The sequence below is a fragment of the Camellia sinensis genome, chromosome 5, assembly GCF_055761805.1.
Source record: "Camellia sinensis isolate YWXY chromosome 5, ASM5576180v1, whole genome shotgun sequence".
Classification (NCBI taxonomy): domain Eukaryota; kingdom Viridiplantae; phylum Streptophyta; class Magnoliopsida; order Ericales; family Theaceae; genus Camellia; species Camellia sinensis.
In genome coordinates, this window is record NC_138965.1 from 160406860 (window position 1) to 160424558 (window position 17699).

The following is a 17699-nucleotide window of genomic DNA, read 5'->3' on the forward strand; positions in this document are numbered from 1 at the left end:
TTATTAAAAAATAGACCAAATACGGATGGTTCGGTCTAATTCAACCGATTTGGTCGGTTTTTCTTACCTATTTAATCATCATTAAATGGGTAGTTTAATCATCATTAAACTGTCTTTTAATCATCATTATCGACATTTTTCAATGATACCAATTTTAAAAGTTAAAAAGCATTTTCTAAAAAGGTTAAAAGACAGTTTTAATCCTTAAAATATGTGTTTTTTAATCCCTTAACTTTTAATTTTGTCATTTTGGTCTTGAAAGTTGTCAATTTGAGTCAATTTGGTCATAGTTCTAACGTTTGTCCATGTTGATAACAGGAATATTATAGATAAAAGACAATTTTAGTCCCTAAAATGTGTTCTTTGTCATTTTAGTTACTTAGGTATTAATTTGTCATTTTGATCATCAAAGTTGTTAATTTGAGTCAATTTTTGTATTTAAAAAAAAAAACGTGATGTTAAAATTTTAAATTTAAATTTTCTGTGATATCTTTAGCTCCTTATCTCTATCCAAAAATTAAATTTGAATTTAAACACTAAACCTCCAAAATACATTATCTTTAAATTAAGTTTCCATATAAATTTGAACATCCATCAACAAAACCTGACATTGGAAACAAACCCCCAACAACATCCATTTGTATTATTATTATTATTATTATTATTATCCCTTTTAACGCAGTTATGATCATAAAAATTTCTTTAAGGTATTAATATTTTATGTCTCCTAACTCCAAATTCCATGTAATTTTTTTTTCTTCTTAATTCTACTATATATTTTAATGATAGATCTTTTTAAGCAATATGTTCAAATTCATACAAATTTACACACGGTCTATATAGTTTTACATAAAATCTACTTAGATCTATAAACTTTTTTCAGTCTCTATTGATCTAATTATTAGTTCTATATCTTAAAAATTCATTTCAATAATTGATAGCAATTATTAAATTGATATATTTTTTTTTCTATTTTTTTTGGGTATTGTTTTTATTCTCACTTGTGTCTATTCTATTCTTTATGTGAGAACATTATTAATAAATTGTGTGGTATAAAAATTATAGATATTTAGTTTGAATAATTATTCACATATACATATATATTTGGGTCAGCGAAAGTCAGTTGTTAGATATTATTCATATTGTTTAGCTTAAGTATGAGATATTATGGCTACTTATAGCGACTCCGATTTTGACCTAACATTTTATTATGTTTCGAACTTGGGTTTCATGGTTCAATGTTATTGTTCATCTCTTATTTCCCCTTGTTGTTCCTTGGATTGGCCATTTGGATTGTAGTTGTGTGTTTGAAACAGGTTGGTTACTTGTTTTTCCAAACCTTGTTGCCCAGATTTTTGCTCTTCCGCTCGAGTGGGCACTCTTGCGATCGAGCAGGCTTTGCAAACTCTTAGTATTTTTGCAGACTTGCAAAATGTTGGAAGAGTGTACTCCACACTAGAGTGGGGTTTCCTACGCTCGAGTGGGTGGACGCTCGAGCGTCCACTCTTGAGCTCGAGCGATGTCCTTCATCTGCAAAACTTCTGAAAGTGTGCATTGTGCGCTCGAGCTTCACTTTTCATGCTCGAGCGGACTACGTGTATAACAGATTGCGAAAATGACATTTTCATCACTTTTTCACTCCTCTCTCTCTAAAACTTTCCAAAAACCTAGATGTTGAGTTTCTCTCTCTAAAACTCTTTTTCTCTCAACTATTTCACCTAGATCCATTGGGATCTTCACCCTAGTGCCTTTGAGAAAAAGGTAGAGTGTCTCAAGAGCCCCATTTTGATCCGACTAGAAGTTGGTTTCGATGTCTTTGGAGCTTCGCCTTTGTTGCTTTGGTTTTCTAAGTTTGAGGTAGGGATTTCTAAACTTTCACATAGTTTTTAGCTTAGTTATTTGTCGTTGTGTAACAATGGTGGGATTTGGGTGTATTTTGAACAAACCTAGGATTTGGGTGTGAAATAAAAAGAGTGGTTTCTAAATGAGTGTGAAATAAATGATTATAGGGTCCGAATATGAGGTTTTATGGTGCCAAAATAGTTAATTTGGCACTTGGGTTGATATATGAAAAAGGGGAGTTTTGCCCTATATGGTCAAATTGTTATTTTGTACAAATAACTAGAATTGATAATGATAATGTGCAATTGGATGATTGTTGATGTGAATGGTGGAGTTGGACACGCGTTGTCTCTCACCTATGGAAATTTGAATAATTTATCTATTGAGAAGATTGTATATCTGTTTAGAAATACCTGTATTGGGCTATTGGTGGAGAATAGCTATGATCGTTGTAGAAAATGCATGTGGATTAGGTAAATTGAAACTAATCTAATGTTGGTTGTCATTGAATATGACTATGTTTTAAATACATTGTATATATATGATGTTTGGGAGAAGAAAGGGGATGTACTCCATTGTTTGGAAGGAGATAGGTGATGGACTCCATTGAAATTAAGTTGGCCGGAGTGTCCAAGGTGAAAGTCCCGAAAATTGTGTGTATACATGGGTGCCGATCCCGCGGATGAAATTTCTGTAAAATGACAGATTTAAAGTGTTTGTGTGGTAGTGTATTGAATTGGAAAACCACTGAGTTGTAGTCTTAGTTGGGTTGTTGAAAGATAATGAAATTGACTCATGAATTTAGAAGAATAAATGAACTTGAAATGAATTGAAGGAAAATGAATTGAAATATGAACTTTGGTGCTTTATGGTTGTATAAAATATGGATATTTTGTCATCGGCATTGTATATGCACAGTACACTTATATCTTTGTTAAATTTCATATATTGTATTAGATTGTTCTCACTGGGCTTTGGCTCACCCTATTTGGGAAAAACCATTTTCAGGTACTGGTGGCATGGCTCCGCCAAGGCAATAGCTTAAAGGGACTTTTGGGAGCAAAGGCTTCTTTATTTTGTTATATTCTTTTGTATAGCCAAGGGCTTAAATTGTATTGAACTAGGCTCATTTTTGTGTAATCAAATAATGACTTGGAAAGATGTAAGCCCATAGGGCATATGATTATTTGTTTAGTTTTCAGTTCTTAAATCAATACAACACATGCTGTAGATTCGGAATGAATAGTTTGTGAATGTATATCGCATGTATTAGTTTTTGTACACGAATTCTGATTCTATTATATTTTCGATTGTGGGTTGAATCCATTGTATTACTTTTGGGGCGTTACACTCCTTTTATTAAATGATTAGTTTTATATTAAGATGTTTTTCTTCTTAATCTTATTTCCTTTCGAAAAAAAACTTGAGACTCCTTATGGGAAAAAAATGATCAACTAATAGTATCAATTTGGTTTCTATTGAATCATCCTTTAATCATGTTTGCTAAATTTAAAAATTAAAAACAACTATCTTATTAATATAAGTAACATAATTTAATGGGATTAGACATGGCTACAATTGAATTATATCTATTGGCTAAATTTAAAAAATTTAAATTAAAAACATCTATGGCATGGGGCAGAATCTAATTGGGTTAAACATTTTGACTGTAACTTAATCATAACTATTTATTAAACTTAAAAAAAAAAAAAAATTGAACTTTAAAAATACTTATCTTATTCTACTACAAATAAAAAAAATAAAAAATAAAAACATTATATTTTTTTAAGATGGTGAAAACACTTAAGTATTAGATAAATTAATTGACATATGTGGTCATGATCAATTGGGCTAGATATTTGACTATATCTCAATCGTAACTATTTGATTATAAAAAAATGTAATAAATATATATAAAAAAAAGCATAATCATTAGACTATTTACCATGTCACTCAATGTTCACTAAAAAAAATTCTTATTGCATAAGGTTCAAAATTTAGAATACCCAAGAAGATAAGGCCTTATTTTGATGTATAAAAAATTACTAAAAATTACCACATCAAATCTCTATCATAATTAAAATCTACTAACTCCACCATATTAGATTAACACCACAACTAAAATCACATGTGTTTTTCTCTTTCAAATTTAAATATTTTTAATAAAATATTAAAAACAAAAAGAAATATAAATCAAGATTGTGCAATATATATTTTAAAAGGTTTCATTATTTTTAATTTATAAATAAAATTTTGACTCTTCTGTGCATAGCACAGGTTTTATGCTAGTATGAAAAATTATAAAAATGTATTAAATTTTTATATATATATTTTTTTATATTTAGTGAATTTTTAGAAGAAAAAAAAAATCCACAAAATTTGTACTTCGAAAATATATATATATAGATTAATTAGATCTATATAGTAAAAAAATTAAAATATTAAAAAAATACTAAAAACAAAATTTCACACCCCAAAATTTGGACAATTAAATATCAAATCAGGACTAAACCCCAATGAATATTCCATCATCCAAATCCTAGAGGTAAAACAAAACCTAAATGTTCTCATCTCCATAAGGTTTAAGTAAATTTCAATACTCAAAAAAAAAAAAAAAAAAAAATACAAGGGATAAAAAAAATTAACAAATGCCAACCAAATTATCCATCATAAATTCATAACTATCCAATACCTTCGACATTAAAATAGCAACAACTAGTCAAAACAACTTAAATAATATAAAGTTGAAAAATAACCCACAATGCCAAATAATCAAAATACTAAGGTCATAAAAAAAAAAATAAATACATAAACTAATATCAACCCTAAGCTCAAGAAAACAAAAGAAGTCCAAGAGACATGTCCAACAACTATAGTTATTTCGCGTTACCACTGCAGCCCCAACTTATCCTGCAAAAGAAACTCTGCTGTGGTCAAACAGAATGCACCTGAGATACCAAGAAACAAAACGGGTCAATATACAAGTATATTGGTATGAGTACAAGATTTGACACCTACATATCCACCAGACACAAAAAAAGTACATTTAATTCTTGTTACGGGACAAGACAAGTATTTCCATCCGCATCGAGACGAAGGGATAGTTTCTTGAGATACGGTGGCATTTAGTTTCTTGCCCGTACACAATTAAATATAAATTGAGTATAAAATAAACAAAATAAACATAAAAATATGGTGGTTCAGCCTTACATAAAAAGTTAGTAAGACTCATTATTCTGTAAAAAAAATTAATTTAGTATAATTTAATTATAAGTAAATTGTTGAAGAAGTATAAAAACTCACTCTTTCATACTTAAATCAACATTGTACATAATCAAATTTCCTAAAAGAATGCGCGAACGAATTTAGTAGAAACTGAACAGGTTGAGATAAAAACTTAATAAAAGAACCTAGATGAAATTCGATCGAAAAATCTAGAACTGAAAATGAAAAGAAACTGCTTCACTATGATTTTTTTTTCAAAAAAGTTCAAAACACGAAAAACGTTTAGAATAATATTTTACTTTAGTTTCCGTGAAATAAATAAAAATAAGCTCGTTTTGTGGGTTAAAACAACATCTAAAATCTACATTGTTAAAATAAATAAAAACTATTGTAATCAAGATCATCCGATTACAAGTTCTAATCGATCTTTTTAGTCAAAAGTTAAAACACAAAAGTTGTCTAGAATTACGTATATATGCCTCTGCCCAAATTTCATAATTTATTGAGGTTGGTTACTATTTTTCAAGATGCACAAATCAAATACAATTCAAACTATACCAATAAGTTCATATTTAATTATTTGTACCTTAACTCCACCACTTTGGCCTTTCACTTTCAGCCTACACATATATCCTATGTGCCTCCCGTATACCTAACATTGCTCTGAAGCCAAACTTGCATGGGGATATCGTCCCGAATTTGACCCACACTCCCCAGACGGTTAGCATAAATGTATGCGCGTAAATCAAATCACTCATCTACTCCTAAGAACGAGACAACAATATATATACACAATTGTAGACACCCTATTTTTGACCGCCCTTAAGACTTGGGCACTACTGATGGTTTGCTCGGTGTTGAGAGATGTGCAGGGCAAAGAATCAGTTTCTTCGGCTAGAAGAGAGGCAAATCTTTCAAAACACTTTGTTTAGGGGTTTGGAGTTGAAGAAGAGAGGAAAGGAGAGGAGAAAACTAATTTGGGAGAAGTTCGGCATGAATCCGGGTAGAAGCGAGTTGAGCGGCCCTCGCTGAATCGGGCTTATCTATCTGTACACTTGGAGTTTAGCTATGAGGCCACCACCGTCGGAAAGCTTACTTCCGGGGCTTCATTTTGCACTCAGGAATCTCCCAAAGCCAAGTCCGGGTGGGGGAGATATGATTGGTTGAAGTTGGGTATCATCCCGGTTGGATCGAATCTGCGCGGTTTCACCAAAATGGGCATAACTTTTTCCACAGGAGGAATTTTAATGCAAGGTTTGCGCCATTGGAAAGCTAACTTCCGGGGCTTCAATTTGGACACCAATCGGCCGTTTTTTGACCTTACCGGCCATCCACCGGCACTATATTTATCCGGCCGGCAATTTATTGTGCCGACCGGCACTTTATTTTGCTGACCGGCAATTTTTGCTAGCCGACGACCTTCCGAAGCATTCTGCAGATTGAGTGGATTCCAGCTGTGCCAGCTGGAATGCACAGAATTGATCCCCCACGCATATGTGTGTTTGTTTTGCACCTTGTGAGCCTTTGACCCCCCTAACCTTCTAGAAGCTTGAACCTTTTGGCCAAGCTTCTCCAAGAAGCTTGGCCAGCTGTTTTAGCTTCCTCTAGAAGCCTTGCACCCCCCTTGAACCCCTTGGCCCCTTTGAAGCTTGTCTTAGAAGCTTAGCATTGCTTATATAAGCACCCCTCCTCCTCCTTTGTTTAGGTTAGAGATTTGAGGCAAGAAAAACCAGAGATATACCACATATATCTGATATACATACATACAAACCTCCATCTCTCTCCATATCTCTCTCATTCAACCATCAAACACCTTTGTTCTTGGGCCATTTCTTCATCAACTCATAGCACAAGGCATCCAACGCCTATTCCAGCAGCTTGAGGCTGTCCTCCAGAGGTTAAAAGCTCCCAAACTTGGTCCAAGAGGTGTTGGTTTGCTGGTCTTCAAGGGTGAGTCCTCATCTTCCCTTTTCTAGCCTTTTCTTGCTTCATATCTAAGCCATAGTTGCTTGCACTTTTGGGCTCCGACCCAAACTTCAAATCATCATATTTTGAGGTCCTCTTCATGTTTGATTGAGGACCTCTTGCTTTTTGAGGACAGTAGCTAGCACTTCCTTCTTTATCTCTCCTTTAGGCCCTAATCTTGCATGTTATTTTTGGCCTATGTGTAATCTGTTTTGGGGCATGTAGTAAACTGTAGATAGGCTTATTTTGAGCCCTTATTCAACATTGAAGAAGGGCTCAACACTGTTTGGGACTTCCATGTTGTACTTCCCTTTATATCCTCTTTTTGGTCCCATTTTTGTATGTCTTGGCAGCCCCTGATGTTGCTGTTTTTGGACCTTGGTCCGAACTAAAAGTGGCTTTATTTTGACCTCCTGAACATGTTTTATTAAGGGTATTTTCTTGTTTGGTGAATGTTTTGTATACCTCATGTTATAGCCACTTTTGAGCCTCATTTTAGCATTGCATTTCTAGCATGTTTGTATACTGATTTCGGGGCTGCCATGAACTGTAAATGTGCATATTTTGGGCCCCTCTTCAATGTTGTTGAAGGGCCCTAACATGTTTGGGGACAGCAGCTGTGAGTTGCTTCATAATCTCATGTTTAGGGCCGTTTTTGTATGCCATTTTAGCCCTATCTTTGCTTGCTGTTTGGCCATGTCATAAACTGTAAAAATTCTTGTCTCAGAGCTGTCTTGCTTCTGTCTTCATGCTCCATGTCCATATTGTGCATGCTTTGTATAGCTGTAAGCCATTTCGGGCGCCAAAAGTCCATGTTTCGGGACTATTCCACGCATCGGGTGTGTTTTCGCCTTGTTTCGGGGCTGTTTTCCCCCACATTTCAGTGCTGAAATCCCATTAGCATGTTTTCATATCATTTTCCATGCCATTGCATTGCATATGCCATTGCCTCGGTTTGCGTGCCCGTGTGCACGCATTTCGAGGCACTTCATTTTCATCCATTGGCCTCTTACGTGAGTGTGGCTGAGGCTCTCTCATGTTAGTATAAGTTCATGTTGCATTCTATATGCCATTTTAGCCATTGCATTGCATATGCCATTGCCTCGGTCTACGTGCCCGTGTGCACGCATTTCGAGGCACTTCATTTTCGTATTATGGCCACTGTTTTGGGCCTAACTAGAGCTGCCTAATTCATGTTTAAGACCATCCATTGCTTATTTGCATGCTCATCTTGCATGTTTGCTTGTATCGGCATGTTGCATCCTTAGCTCGTATGCCTAAGTTGCATTGCATCTTGCACGCATCACCTTGCCTCTTGAGATGAGTATGATAGAGGTTAGGCCTCCTTGTGTGTGTTTATTTGGTTTGCATGCATTTTGAAATTGAAGTTGCACACTTGATTCTTTGGGCCATCATGCATGGAAATGCGTGATTGGTGGTCCGAGAATTGGGGCACATCCTCCTTTGAGTCATTAACATGATAAGGAATGTGATGGGTGCATAAATTGCTTGAATTGCATTGCCATGCAAGATTTTTCCCTCTGCTGCTGTGAGTTGCAGGTTCTGCAGGAATTTATTGCCGGCCGGCAGTATTTAGTGCCGACCGGCAGTCAATCGATGGCCGGTGGATCTATTTTGTGCCGGTGACTAAATGCTACTGTCGGTGGAAATTCTGCTCAGCCGATGATATCCCCCAGTGTCCTGAGAGGCATCCCTAAGACTTTGGCAGTTTTCAGAAGAGCAGAGCAGGGAAAACAGAGGCAAACTATGCATGGCAGTGCGATTCCGGGCCAGTCCCGAGCATGTGTTGCATCTGGCCCTCGCCCCGAGGCGGTTTACTGCTTTTCTTTAGTTTAGTTAATTTGTTAATTAATTAAGCAATTTGTAATATTTAATTAGCTTGCGTAGTTAATTAATTTGTATTATTATTTTGGTCCCTCCGAGCGAGGGCAAACTTGTAATAAGTGTGGGTGCGTGTGTGTATGTCTTCCAACCCCCACTTCTTTCTCCCTTTTATTTACCTGCTTATGATGGTAGATTAGGGCACATTTATTTTAGCATACCTTATGCTATGCATGCGTGTATTCATGCATTTGTTGACATGCATCGGGCTCGGCACATCATACAAACTACATTGTACTTTTCAATTCCAAATTGAATACATGTTATTTGTAGCATTTCATATGCCATTCTAGGGTTAGCCGAGCCTGTTTAGATTGCATCTTTGCATGTGTTGCATTAGCCATTTTAACATGAACTAGGATCATGCATATGATTACTAACTAGTTTCTGTTTTGGCTCGGAGTACTAGGTAAGCTTTTATGCTTTAGCATATCGCATGCGTGTGAATGTTGCCATGATAGCATGATTACCATGAGGCTAGCTGCTTATGTGATATAACTGCTTGAATGCCTGTGGATGAAGGTTGAATTACCTAAATTGGAATAATGCATTAAAACTGTGAGTTTTAAGCCCACTAGATAGTGGCAAAATCATCTTTTCTAAAAGCCCACTTGAGGGTGGCAAAATCTGCATTTTAGCCTACTTGCGAGTAGCAAACCATTTTCAAAACAAACATGAAATGTTTTGTTCCAATTTGGGCGATTTGGTCTATACTTGTTTGCTGCGCGCATAACATAGTAATTCTAGGCTAATAACCGGAATAAGAACACGTAAAGTTTTCAAAAACGGATATCACGGTTAGTAGAGGCCGGTCTTCGGATCGGGCAAAAGGGGGTGCTCATAGCTGACCTTCCCCGATCGTACCCAAGCTCCCGAGCCGAGACAACTCCGGTGATGACGGACACGTGGCCTTCGGCACCGAGTCAGGGTTTCCTAAATTCTCCCATTTTAAAATATTTAGGTGGCGACTCTGTATTCTGGCCAAGCAGTCCATGTTTGGCACTACTTTTTTCAAAAATCTGTTTCTCAAAACGATTTGCCAGATTTGGACTCTTTGGTTCAGATTAAGAACCGTGACACAAATCGAGTCCGAACTGTAGCGAGGTCCCCCGCGGACTTGTTACAACAATCCTTCATCTACTCATAAGAACAAACATAACAATGTCGAGCCTAAGGCATTCAAATAAATTTCATAATCCACACTTTTTTTTATACACCCTTTCTCACTAGTACTCAAATAAAACAGCAATTCATGGAATCATGGCGGAGTATTCGGAATATATCTATGGGTTCATAATTTATTTTAATTTTATATATCCATGAGTATGATTACATCCATAAAATAAACACATAAAAAAACCCTAAACCTTGCATATACAACTAACCAAAATAATTAAAATCAATCCATCATCTTCATATAAATACAATATCAAACCAACATCAAATAAATAAATAATAACATCAAAATAAACATAAATAAGAAGGCATGTGAAAATATCCTTTTGTTTATTTGTTTCATCTTTTTTTAATGCATAGTTTACATTGAAGCATAATTTGGAATATCCAATATGCTAAAAAAGCCTATTTTGTTTTTGAAAAATGTTGTATGTTAGCTATAATAACCATCTTCACGATTTGTAACCTCAAATCTCCTCCCTGGTTTGGCTTAAAATTCTACTTTATAATTTTTTTTGTCTTATTATCTTTTTTTTTTTTTTTTTTTTTTTTTTTTTGGGAGGGGAAGGGGGAAAAGGATTTTAGAGTCTCTTTTTAAATAGTACTGCAACTTGGACAAGTTCGATTGAGTTGAGAGGCTCAGTCCGAAGTGTAGAGAGATCTATCCAAGCTCGAGTCTAACAAACTTCTTGTCCAGGCCATAGCTTGAGTTTAATTCAAAGAATTCAAGTTAAGCTCAAGTTATCCAAATTTGAAGATATGAAATTTATCTTTGGTTGTCCTAAACTAATATATTACACTTTTTGAAAATAAATAAATCACAAAAGAATGTATTATGAGTGTGTATCAAATAATAGAATGTATTACATTGCAGTATGATTTAATCCAAACGGTGATAAAATAAGTTGGGCTACTCCAAAGTCCTCTCCAATATAAGTTGGGCTGATAAATCTTCTTATATCCTGTACAAATGCCAAAACTAAAACCCAAGTTTAAATTAAATTAAAAAAAAGTTGATTCCAAATGAAGTTGGGTAAGTTTTTCAACAACTCTACATATGCATAACCAACCCCATAAAATATAAGTAGAGTAATTTAAGTGAAACTATATATTTTTGATAAATTTTACTGTTTAATATGTATGACCAAAATTATTTTATATGATCAGTTTTGTATCTGTAGTCTTATTACTAAACAAACCCAAGTAAATTCTTTACAAAATGACCACAAAAAACTAACAACTTTATTTAAAAACTAGTGAGAAAAAAAATTCCAATCAAGGCCTATAGGATTGGTCAAGTCCAAGCTTAGTTCGTTTGTGGCCACTAAAGATGGTGGTCCTTCAATGTTTTTTTTGTTATTTTGGGCTCAGTGGTGCTTTTAATGTTGCTTGAAGTCTAAGCCCATCCTTAGAATTAAAGATAAATATGTTGACCAAACAACAAAAAAAAAGAAGATAAATATACAATGTATCTGTTAAAGGCAATAATTGTCATTAGTAATCATGACAACAGATGTTAAAACCCTAATCTCACTTTCTCATGCAGTCACTACAAGAAAAAGGATATACAGTGACGTTTTTTTTTTATGATGTTTTTCAAAAACGTTGTGAAATCTGTTCAGATTTTTCAAATTTCAAAAAAATTAAACTAAACCATCTCGTTTTGTGCACTGATTATTTCTTTTAAACAGTGCCTGAACAAGGCTATGATGTTCTTCTATTCTGATTGAACAGAGGCGTGACTTTAGGAAGAGAGAGAAATTGAGGCGTTGGATCTTTGAGGCATCGGATCATCGATCTCCATCAATTCTTCGGTTGTTTGATATGAAAAGTCTTGTTCTACTCGTGATTTGAGCATATATCTTCCTGATTGTTCGAATCCCTATGATACAAATCGATCTAGGGCTCAAGGTTAGGGTTTTCTGATATAGATTAGCTACATTCACACAAGATCTATAAAATTTCATGGCTAAAACTAACGATTTGGAATTGTTTTCTCTCGATTTAGTTGATTTCCAGCTTTTCTTTCCTTTTGTTTTGTGTTTTCTACTTTCGTTTTTGTTCCTTTACTCTTTCTAGTCCTTGTGTGGAAAACTCTTCTCTTTCATCAGATTGAGCACCAGCAATGGTGAATCGATTTATCTAGGGTTTCGAGTGCGGTGTTAGTGTCTCTGATCAGGTACGGGACAAGCAGGTGGTGTTGGATGTGGATCATTGGAAACAGTGAGTAGAAGCTGATGAAGAGATGCAGATCTGTTCTCTCTCTCTCTGTGTGATTTGCTAACATGGCAATATCAGATCTGCTTTGTCTCTCTCTAGTCCATTATTTTGCCTTTTTTTTGGAATCTCATTTTGGCATTTCTTGCTTTCTAACTCACCTAATAATCATTTCGGTGTAGTTCCCATGTAAATTGATAAACTTGTATCTTGGTATGTTCTCTGAGTTTCCTTCTTTTTCAAGCTACTACACATGGGTGGTTCTATTATTGACTACTTGTGCAGAGAGCCAAGAAAAGAAAGGTATTTTCTTGATTCATATCTTTAACTATTTTCTCCCTCTGGATATTGATAATATAAAAAATTTGTTTGGTTGGGTTGGATGCAGGAATTGGGACGTAGGCATATTGGCTCGGCAAGATTTGATTTATTTTCTATTTCCCTCTGTCTCCATTTCTCTTAAATAGGGACAATATCTTCTGCTCAATTAAATTCAAATTCAAATATGTCATTGGGTTTCCTTTTTATTTGATTCAAATTCAAATATACATAACAATATGTCCTTGGGTTTCCTTTTTATTTGTCAATTTTAGAGGGATTTTGTTGCAATTCTTCTTGATTGAAGAAATTAGTTAGTTCACTCCGTCTTAGTTTGGCACAAACCCACTTAGCTGTGCCGCATCACTGTTACTGACGCTCTTTTTTTTTTTTTTTTTTTTTCAGTTTCTTTGATTGTAATAGAATTTGATTCAGTAATAGTATTCTGGGGCTACTTATGCTTATGGTGTCTGTTTTAGTTGGTAATTTTTTGTTTTTTTGATTGGCAACAAAAGAAATTTTATTAGAAAGTAATGGAACAAAATAGAACAGAAATGCGATCTTTGGCGTTAACGCCAACATGGTCTGTTGCTACTGTAATGACAATCTTTGTTGTTGTTTCTTTGCTTGTGGAGCGATCAATTCACCACCTAAGCAATGTAAGTCTAGATTCACTATTGATTTTTTTCCATTTATTATGATTTCTATTGGAAATTGGGCTATTATGTTTCAATTGATACAATTTGTGATATCGACCTAAGCTTTTCTGCATATTTTCATTGCAAAGTTAGTTGAATTTGTTCCACTACGGTTGCAATAAAATATCAGTATGAATTGCTTTGGGCTTGTTCTGATGAGCTTATATTTTTTCTTTCATTCTAGTGGTTGCGGAAAACAAATCGAAAACCTTTGTTCGAAGTTGTAGAGAAAATGAAAGAAGGTATTTGGTATAAATTTCTGTGTCAATCCTTACAAAATTTATCAACTTTTCTTATGTGTATTTTTTGGGATTCTCATCTTGAAGCTGCTATTTTTTGGATTTTTGTTTTCAGAATTGATGCTTTTAGGCTTCATATCTCTCCTTTTCACTGCTACTTTAGGCGTTATATCAAATATTTGCATCCCAACATCGTTCTATGAGAGTGTGTTTTCTCCTTGCACCAAATCTGAGGTTCAGGATGACACTGAAAATAATGTTTCACATGGTCGTAAACTTTTGATGGCTTTCACTCTTTCTCACTCAATTGTGAAGGTTACATTCTTTTTTGCAGTTGCAGTTGCAGTTACTTAATTCAGTTGTTTGTATGTCTTGTTTGTTTTTCTTGTCTAGTTGGTAGAAAGATCTCCAAAGTCTGAAGAAAAAAATTATGTACTGTTTTGGTGTCTCCAAAGTCTCAATAAAAATTATGTTTTTCTTTATTGCATGTCTATGTCAATCTGCTAGTTCCAAGGGAGCTGTTGCCTTGGATGAATGGTGTGAATGAAATTTATATAATATACTCCCTCCATCTTGAAATAAGTGTCTTGCTTTTATTTTTATTGGTCCCAAATTGAATACATGTCCCAATGGAAAATTCAAAGCAATATTCTTTTGCTTCCTAGTGTTACCAGTTACGGAAAACATGTTACATTACATATGTTATAAAAGCAAGCAATTTTGGAAGAGTTTATGCCAAAGAGATGCAGTGACAGTGCTTGGATTTATTGTTTCTTTCATAAGCTTTATGCTTTTTCAAACATAACACTCATTTGGGATGGATAAAGCAAAATGATCTGGATTATACCTTCTAGAAAATTGATGATATAGTGATTACTACAGGCCATTTGTAACATTTATTTTTGTGGGTCATGCTACCAATTATACAACACAGACCATGTAAGCTGTGTTAATTGGTCCTTGTATTGTTGATATGGTTCTACTGCTTGCAAATTTGCAGAAAACTGTGTCGAGTAGGTTTTTTCTTCTTGTTGCTTTGCTGGTTTGAGGTTATGCTCTAGTGTTAGTGACATTAAGAGTACATGCTTTATTGAGATTTTGTAATTTTTTTTTAATTTATTGTAGTGATTAATCTGCAACACATACATCCTTTGACATTAAGATGAATAATGTGCTGTTCAGTTTTGTTTATATTAAGTTGGATTTGTCATGTATTCATTACAGCATCGTAGTCAAATTTATGGAAGACAAGGACTTCACAATTATACTTCAATTGAAATGAAACTAAAACACTTGTGTGTTATTTTCTGCTTAATGGCTGTCTTTGTAATAATGTGATCAGATCCATAGTCGGAGGATATGGGAAGTTGAGGCTTATTTGGAATAGCATGAATTATTAACTGGTAAGATCTAATGCTTGATATAATTTACGTGATTCTCAGCATTTTGTAGACCCCTATATATATTCTAGCCTTGTTCTGGTGGACTGGTATAGTTCTCCTTTTTATATGCTTTATTTTTAGCTAGAGATGAATTTGTACATTAAAAAGAAAAGAATAGGGAGAAGGAGTGGGAATCTATCAAGTAGAGAGAAGGGAATGCCTAAAGAAAAACATATGAGGTAGCAAAGTGAAAAGAAAGGTAACAGTTGATGTTAGATTACAACAACCAAAGAGGAAACTCCAAGTTTTTGTTAAAACTACAAATTTTTGTTGCCCCGATTAGTAAAAGAGTTGCCTATGAATTAGATTAGCTATAATTTATAAATACATTTGAAAAATGCAATTCTCAACAACACGATATCATGTTTTGATGATGAATGTTTTAAAATTGCCATTGAAAGGTCAACTGGGAGTTGGGAATCTACATGCAGTTAACATACCCCAAAATCTCAGGGAAGATTTTTGGACCTATGTTCTCGTATGATGTTCACCTTTTGTTATTGATACAACAGTTGGAAGATGGTATTGAAGACAGCTGAATTATTAAATTGCTTTGTGAATTGTTTTGTGGTTCTCTTTTTTGTGTTTTGAAAGATGGTATTGAAGACAGTAGATCTTTTGAAGAATGAAATTCCATTTGAGGAAGAATCAGTAGTTTTATCCGAAGATGTCAAGATTGGTTTAGTTCTCGTCGACATCATCAATGGCTTCTGTACCATTGGAGCTGGAAATCTGGTCTCTCTCCTCTCCTCTCTCTTTATCTTTTCATTATTACCCAGTTTCAATTATTTTATAATGAATAGATTTTTCTTTACTTCAAATTAATATGGATTAGATTGTCCCCATCTGCTAACCCACTTGTACAGCAGATTGCTTAAACTTGGCTTAAAAAGCTTAGTGATTTTAAAATCTATTCAAGTTTAGCTTGTTCACAAAACCAGCTAATCTCAAATGAGTTTTTAGCACGACACAGATTGTTTGGTTCTCTTTGTGGTCTGAAATTGAGTTGTTATGTTATGATGGTTGAGTTTGTGTTTGGTTGAGTGTTTTTTTCAGGCACCCACAGAGTCCAACAGTCAGATCAATAAAATGATCGATGAATCGGCAAGACTGGCAAAAGTGTTTTGCAACAAGAAATGGCCAGTTCTTGCATTTCTTGATTCCCACTATCCTAGAAAACTCGAACATCCCTATCCTCATTGCATCATTGGCACTGATGAATCTAATTTGGTTCCTGGTATAAATGCACTCTATTTTCTCTGTTTTTTTTTTATTTATTCATTCTATAATTCAATTCTCAGGCTCTCTCTCTCTCTCTCTCTCTCTCCTCTCTCATGTGTAGCTCTGAAATGGTTGGAGAAGGAACCAAATGTAATGATAAGGCGAAAAGATTGCTACGATGGATATCTGGGTTCAATGGAAGAGGATGGTTCTAATGTGTTTGTGGATTGGGTGAAAAATAACCAGATTAAAGTTGTAAGTATATATTTGCTATTAGTAGATGGATATAGATATTCCCATCAATCCTCATTCACTTTCAGTTTGCACTATATCCAAACAACTTGTCCAATTCTCATAGATGTCTTATTTTGTTTTAAGTGCAGGCATTTGGAGTACCACCTTAGCAGCCATGGCAGAGTGAACTTAATGTCATGAAGTAGTAGTAGTGAGTCATGATCTGCTAATGTCTGTAAATATTTTTAATTTTTTGTTATGTCATAAATTTCCATTGGTCAAATTTGTATTTTTCTAAAAATATTTATGGCTTAATTGGTTTCAATTTATTTTGAATGTTAAAGGTGACCAAATGTTTGAGTTATTGTGAATTGTATAATTTGAATTTTGCATTTGTTGTTGTTGTTGTTTTTTTTTTTTTTTTTTCAAGGAATTCATATTTGGAAAAAATTCTGATTAGGTTCAATTACGTTTTTTATTTTGGAAAAAAAAGCTTTTAGCAATGTTTCAATAAAAACGCCAGTGTAAGTTAGTATATGACGTCATTTGTGGGCAAATTTTATGCTGGCATTTAAATAAACGCCACAAAAGATCTTGTACGATGTTTATAAACGTCGCTAAGTTATAGCGACGGTCGCATCTTCGACATAATTTTAAAACACCGGTATATGTTTGCCGACGTTTTTGATAATTTTAGCGACGTTTTTGAAACACCGGTAAAAGCTAATTTTCCTGCAGTGAGTATGCTTACCCATTCAATTTTAATTTAATTAATTTAATTTTTATTTTTATTTTTTTAGGAACAAATGGATAGACACGTGGTGGCACCACTAGGAATCAAATGATATATATTTAGAACTGTGTAAAAATTTGGTGGATTGATTGAAATAATAATGTTAGGTAAGATTTATATTAAGTGATAAAATTCACATGTATGTCTTGTATTTAGTTAATGTGTTCCTTGATAAATTACTTGGTATTCTTAGTATTATTGTTGATTAAAAATGTGGTGAAGACCAAAATTCATTGCATTGCCATGGATCCCTACAGATTTTGGACAAATTCCTTCATTAAGGAATGTCCCGTTTGATGGCACATGTAAATTAACTTATTTGATTAAAAAAGTAGACAAGTAGTTTTTGATTGTGATTTTATATTATAGATTATTTGGCCTTTTCAGCACATTTGGCCCAAATAAACTATATGAAAATTGTAGCTTA

The 17699-nt window shown here is 34.1% G+C and overlaps 1 protein-coding gene across 2 annotated transcripts; it reads left to right on the forward strand.

The window, feature by feature from the left end:
• The first annotated feature begins 11561 nt into the window (after window positions 1-11561).
• Window positions 11562-16868, forward strand: LOC114316105 (nicotinamidase 1-like). Of its 2 annotated transcripts, XM_082870286.1 has the most exons (6): window positions 11562-13304; window positions 13528-13585; window positions 13698-15759; window positions 16081-16261; window positions 16367-16500; window positions 16629-16868. In XM_082870286.1, exons 3-6 carry the CDS (start codon window positions 15619-15621, stop codon window positions 16647-16649), a joined length of 477 nt encoding a protein of 158 aa, XP_082726412.1. In that variant the 5' UTR covers window positions 11562-13304; window positions 13528-13585; window positions 13698-15618; the 3' UTR covers window positions 16650-16868. The 2 variants fall into 2 exon arrangements, with proteins under 2 accessions (XP_082726412.1, XP_082726411.1); XM_082870285.1 differs by having other exon boundaries at window positions 16081-16500.
• Window positions 16869-17699: the final 831 nt, after the last annotated feature.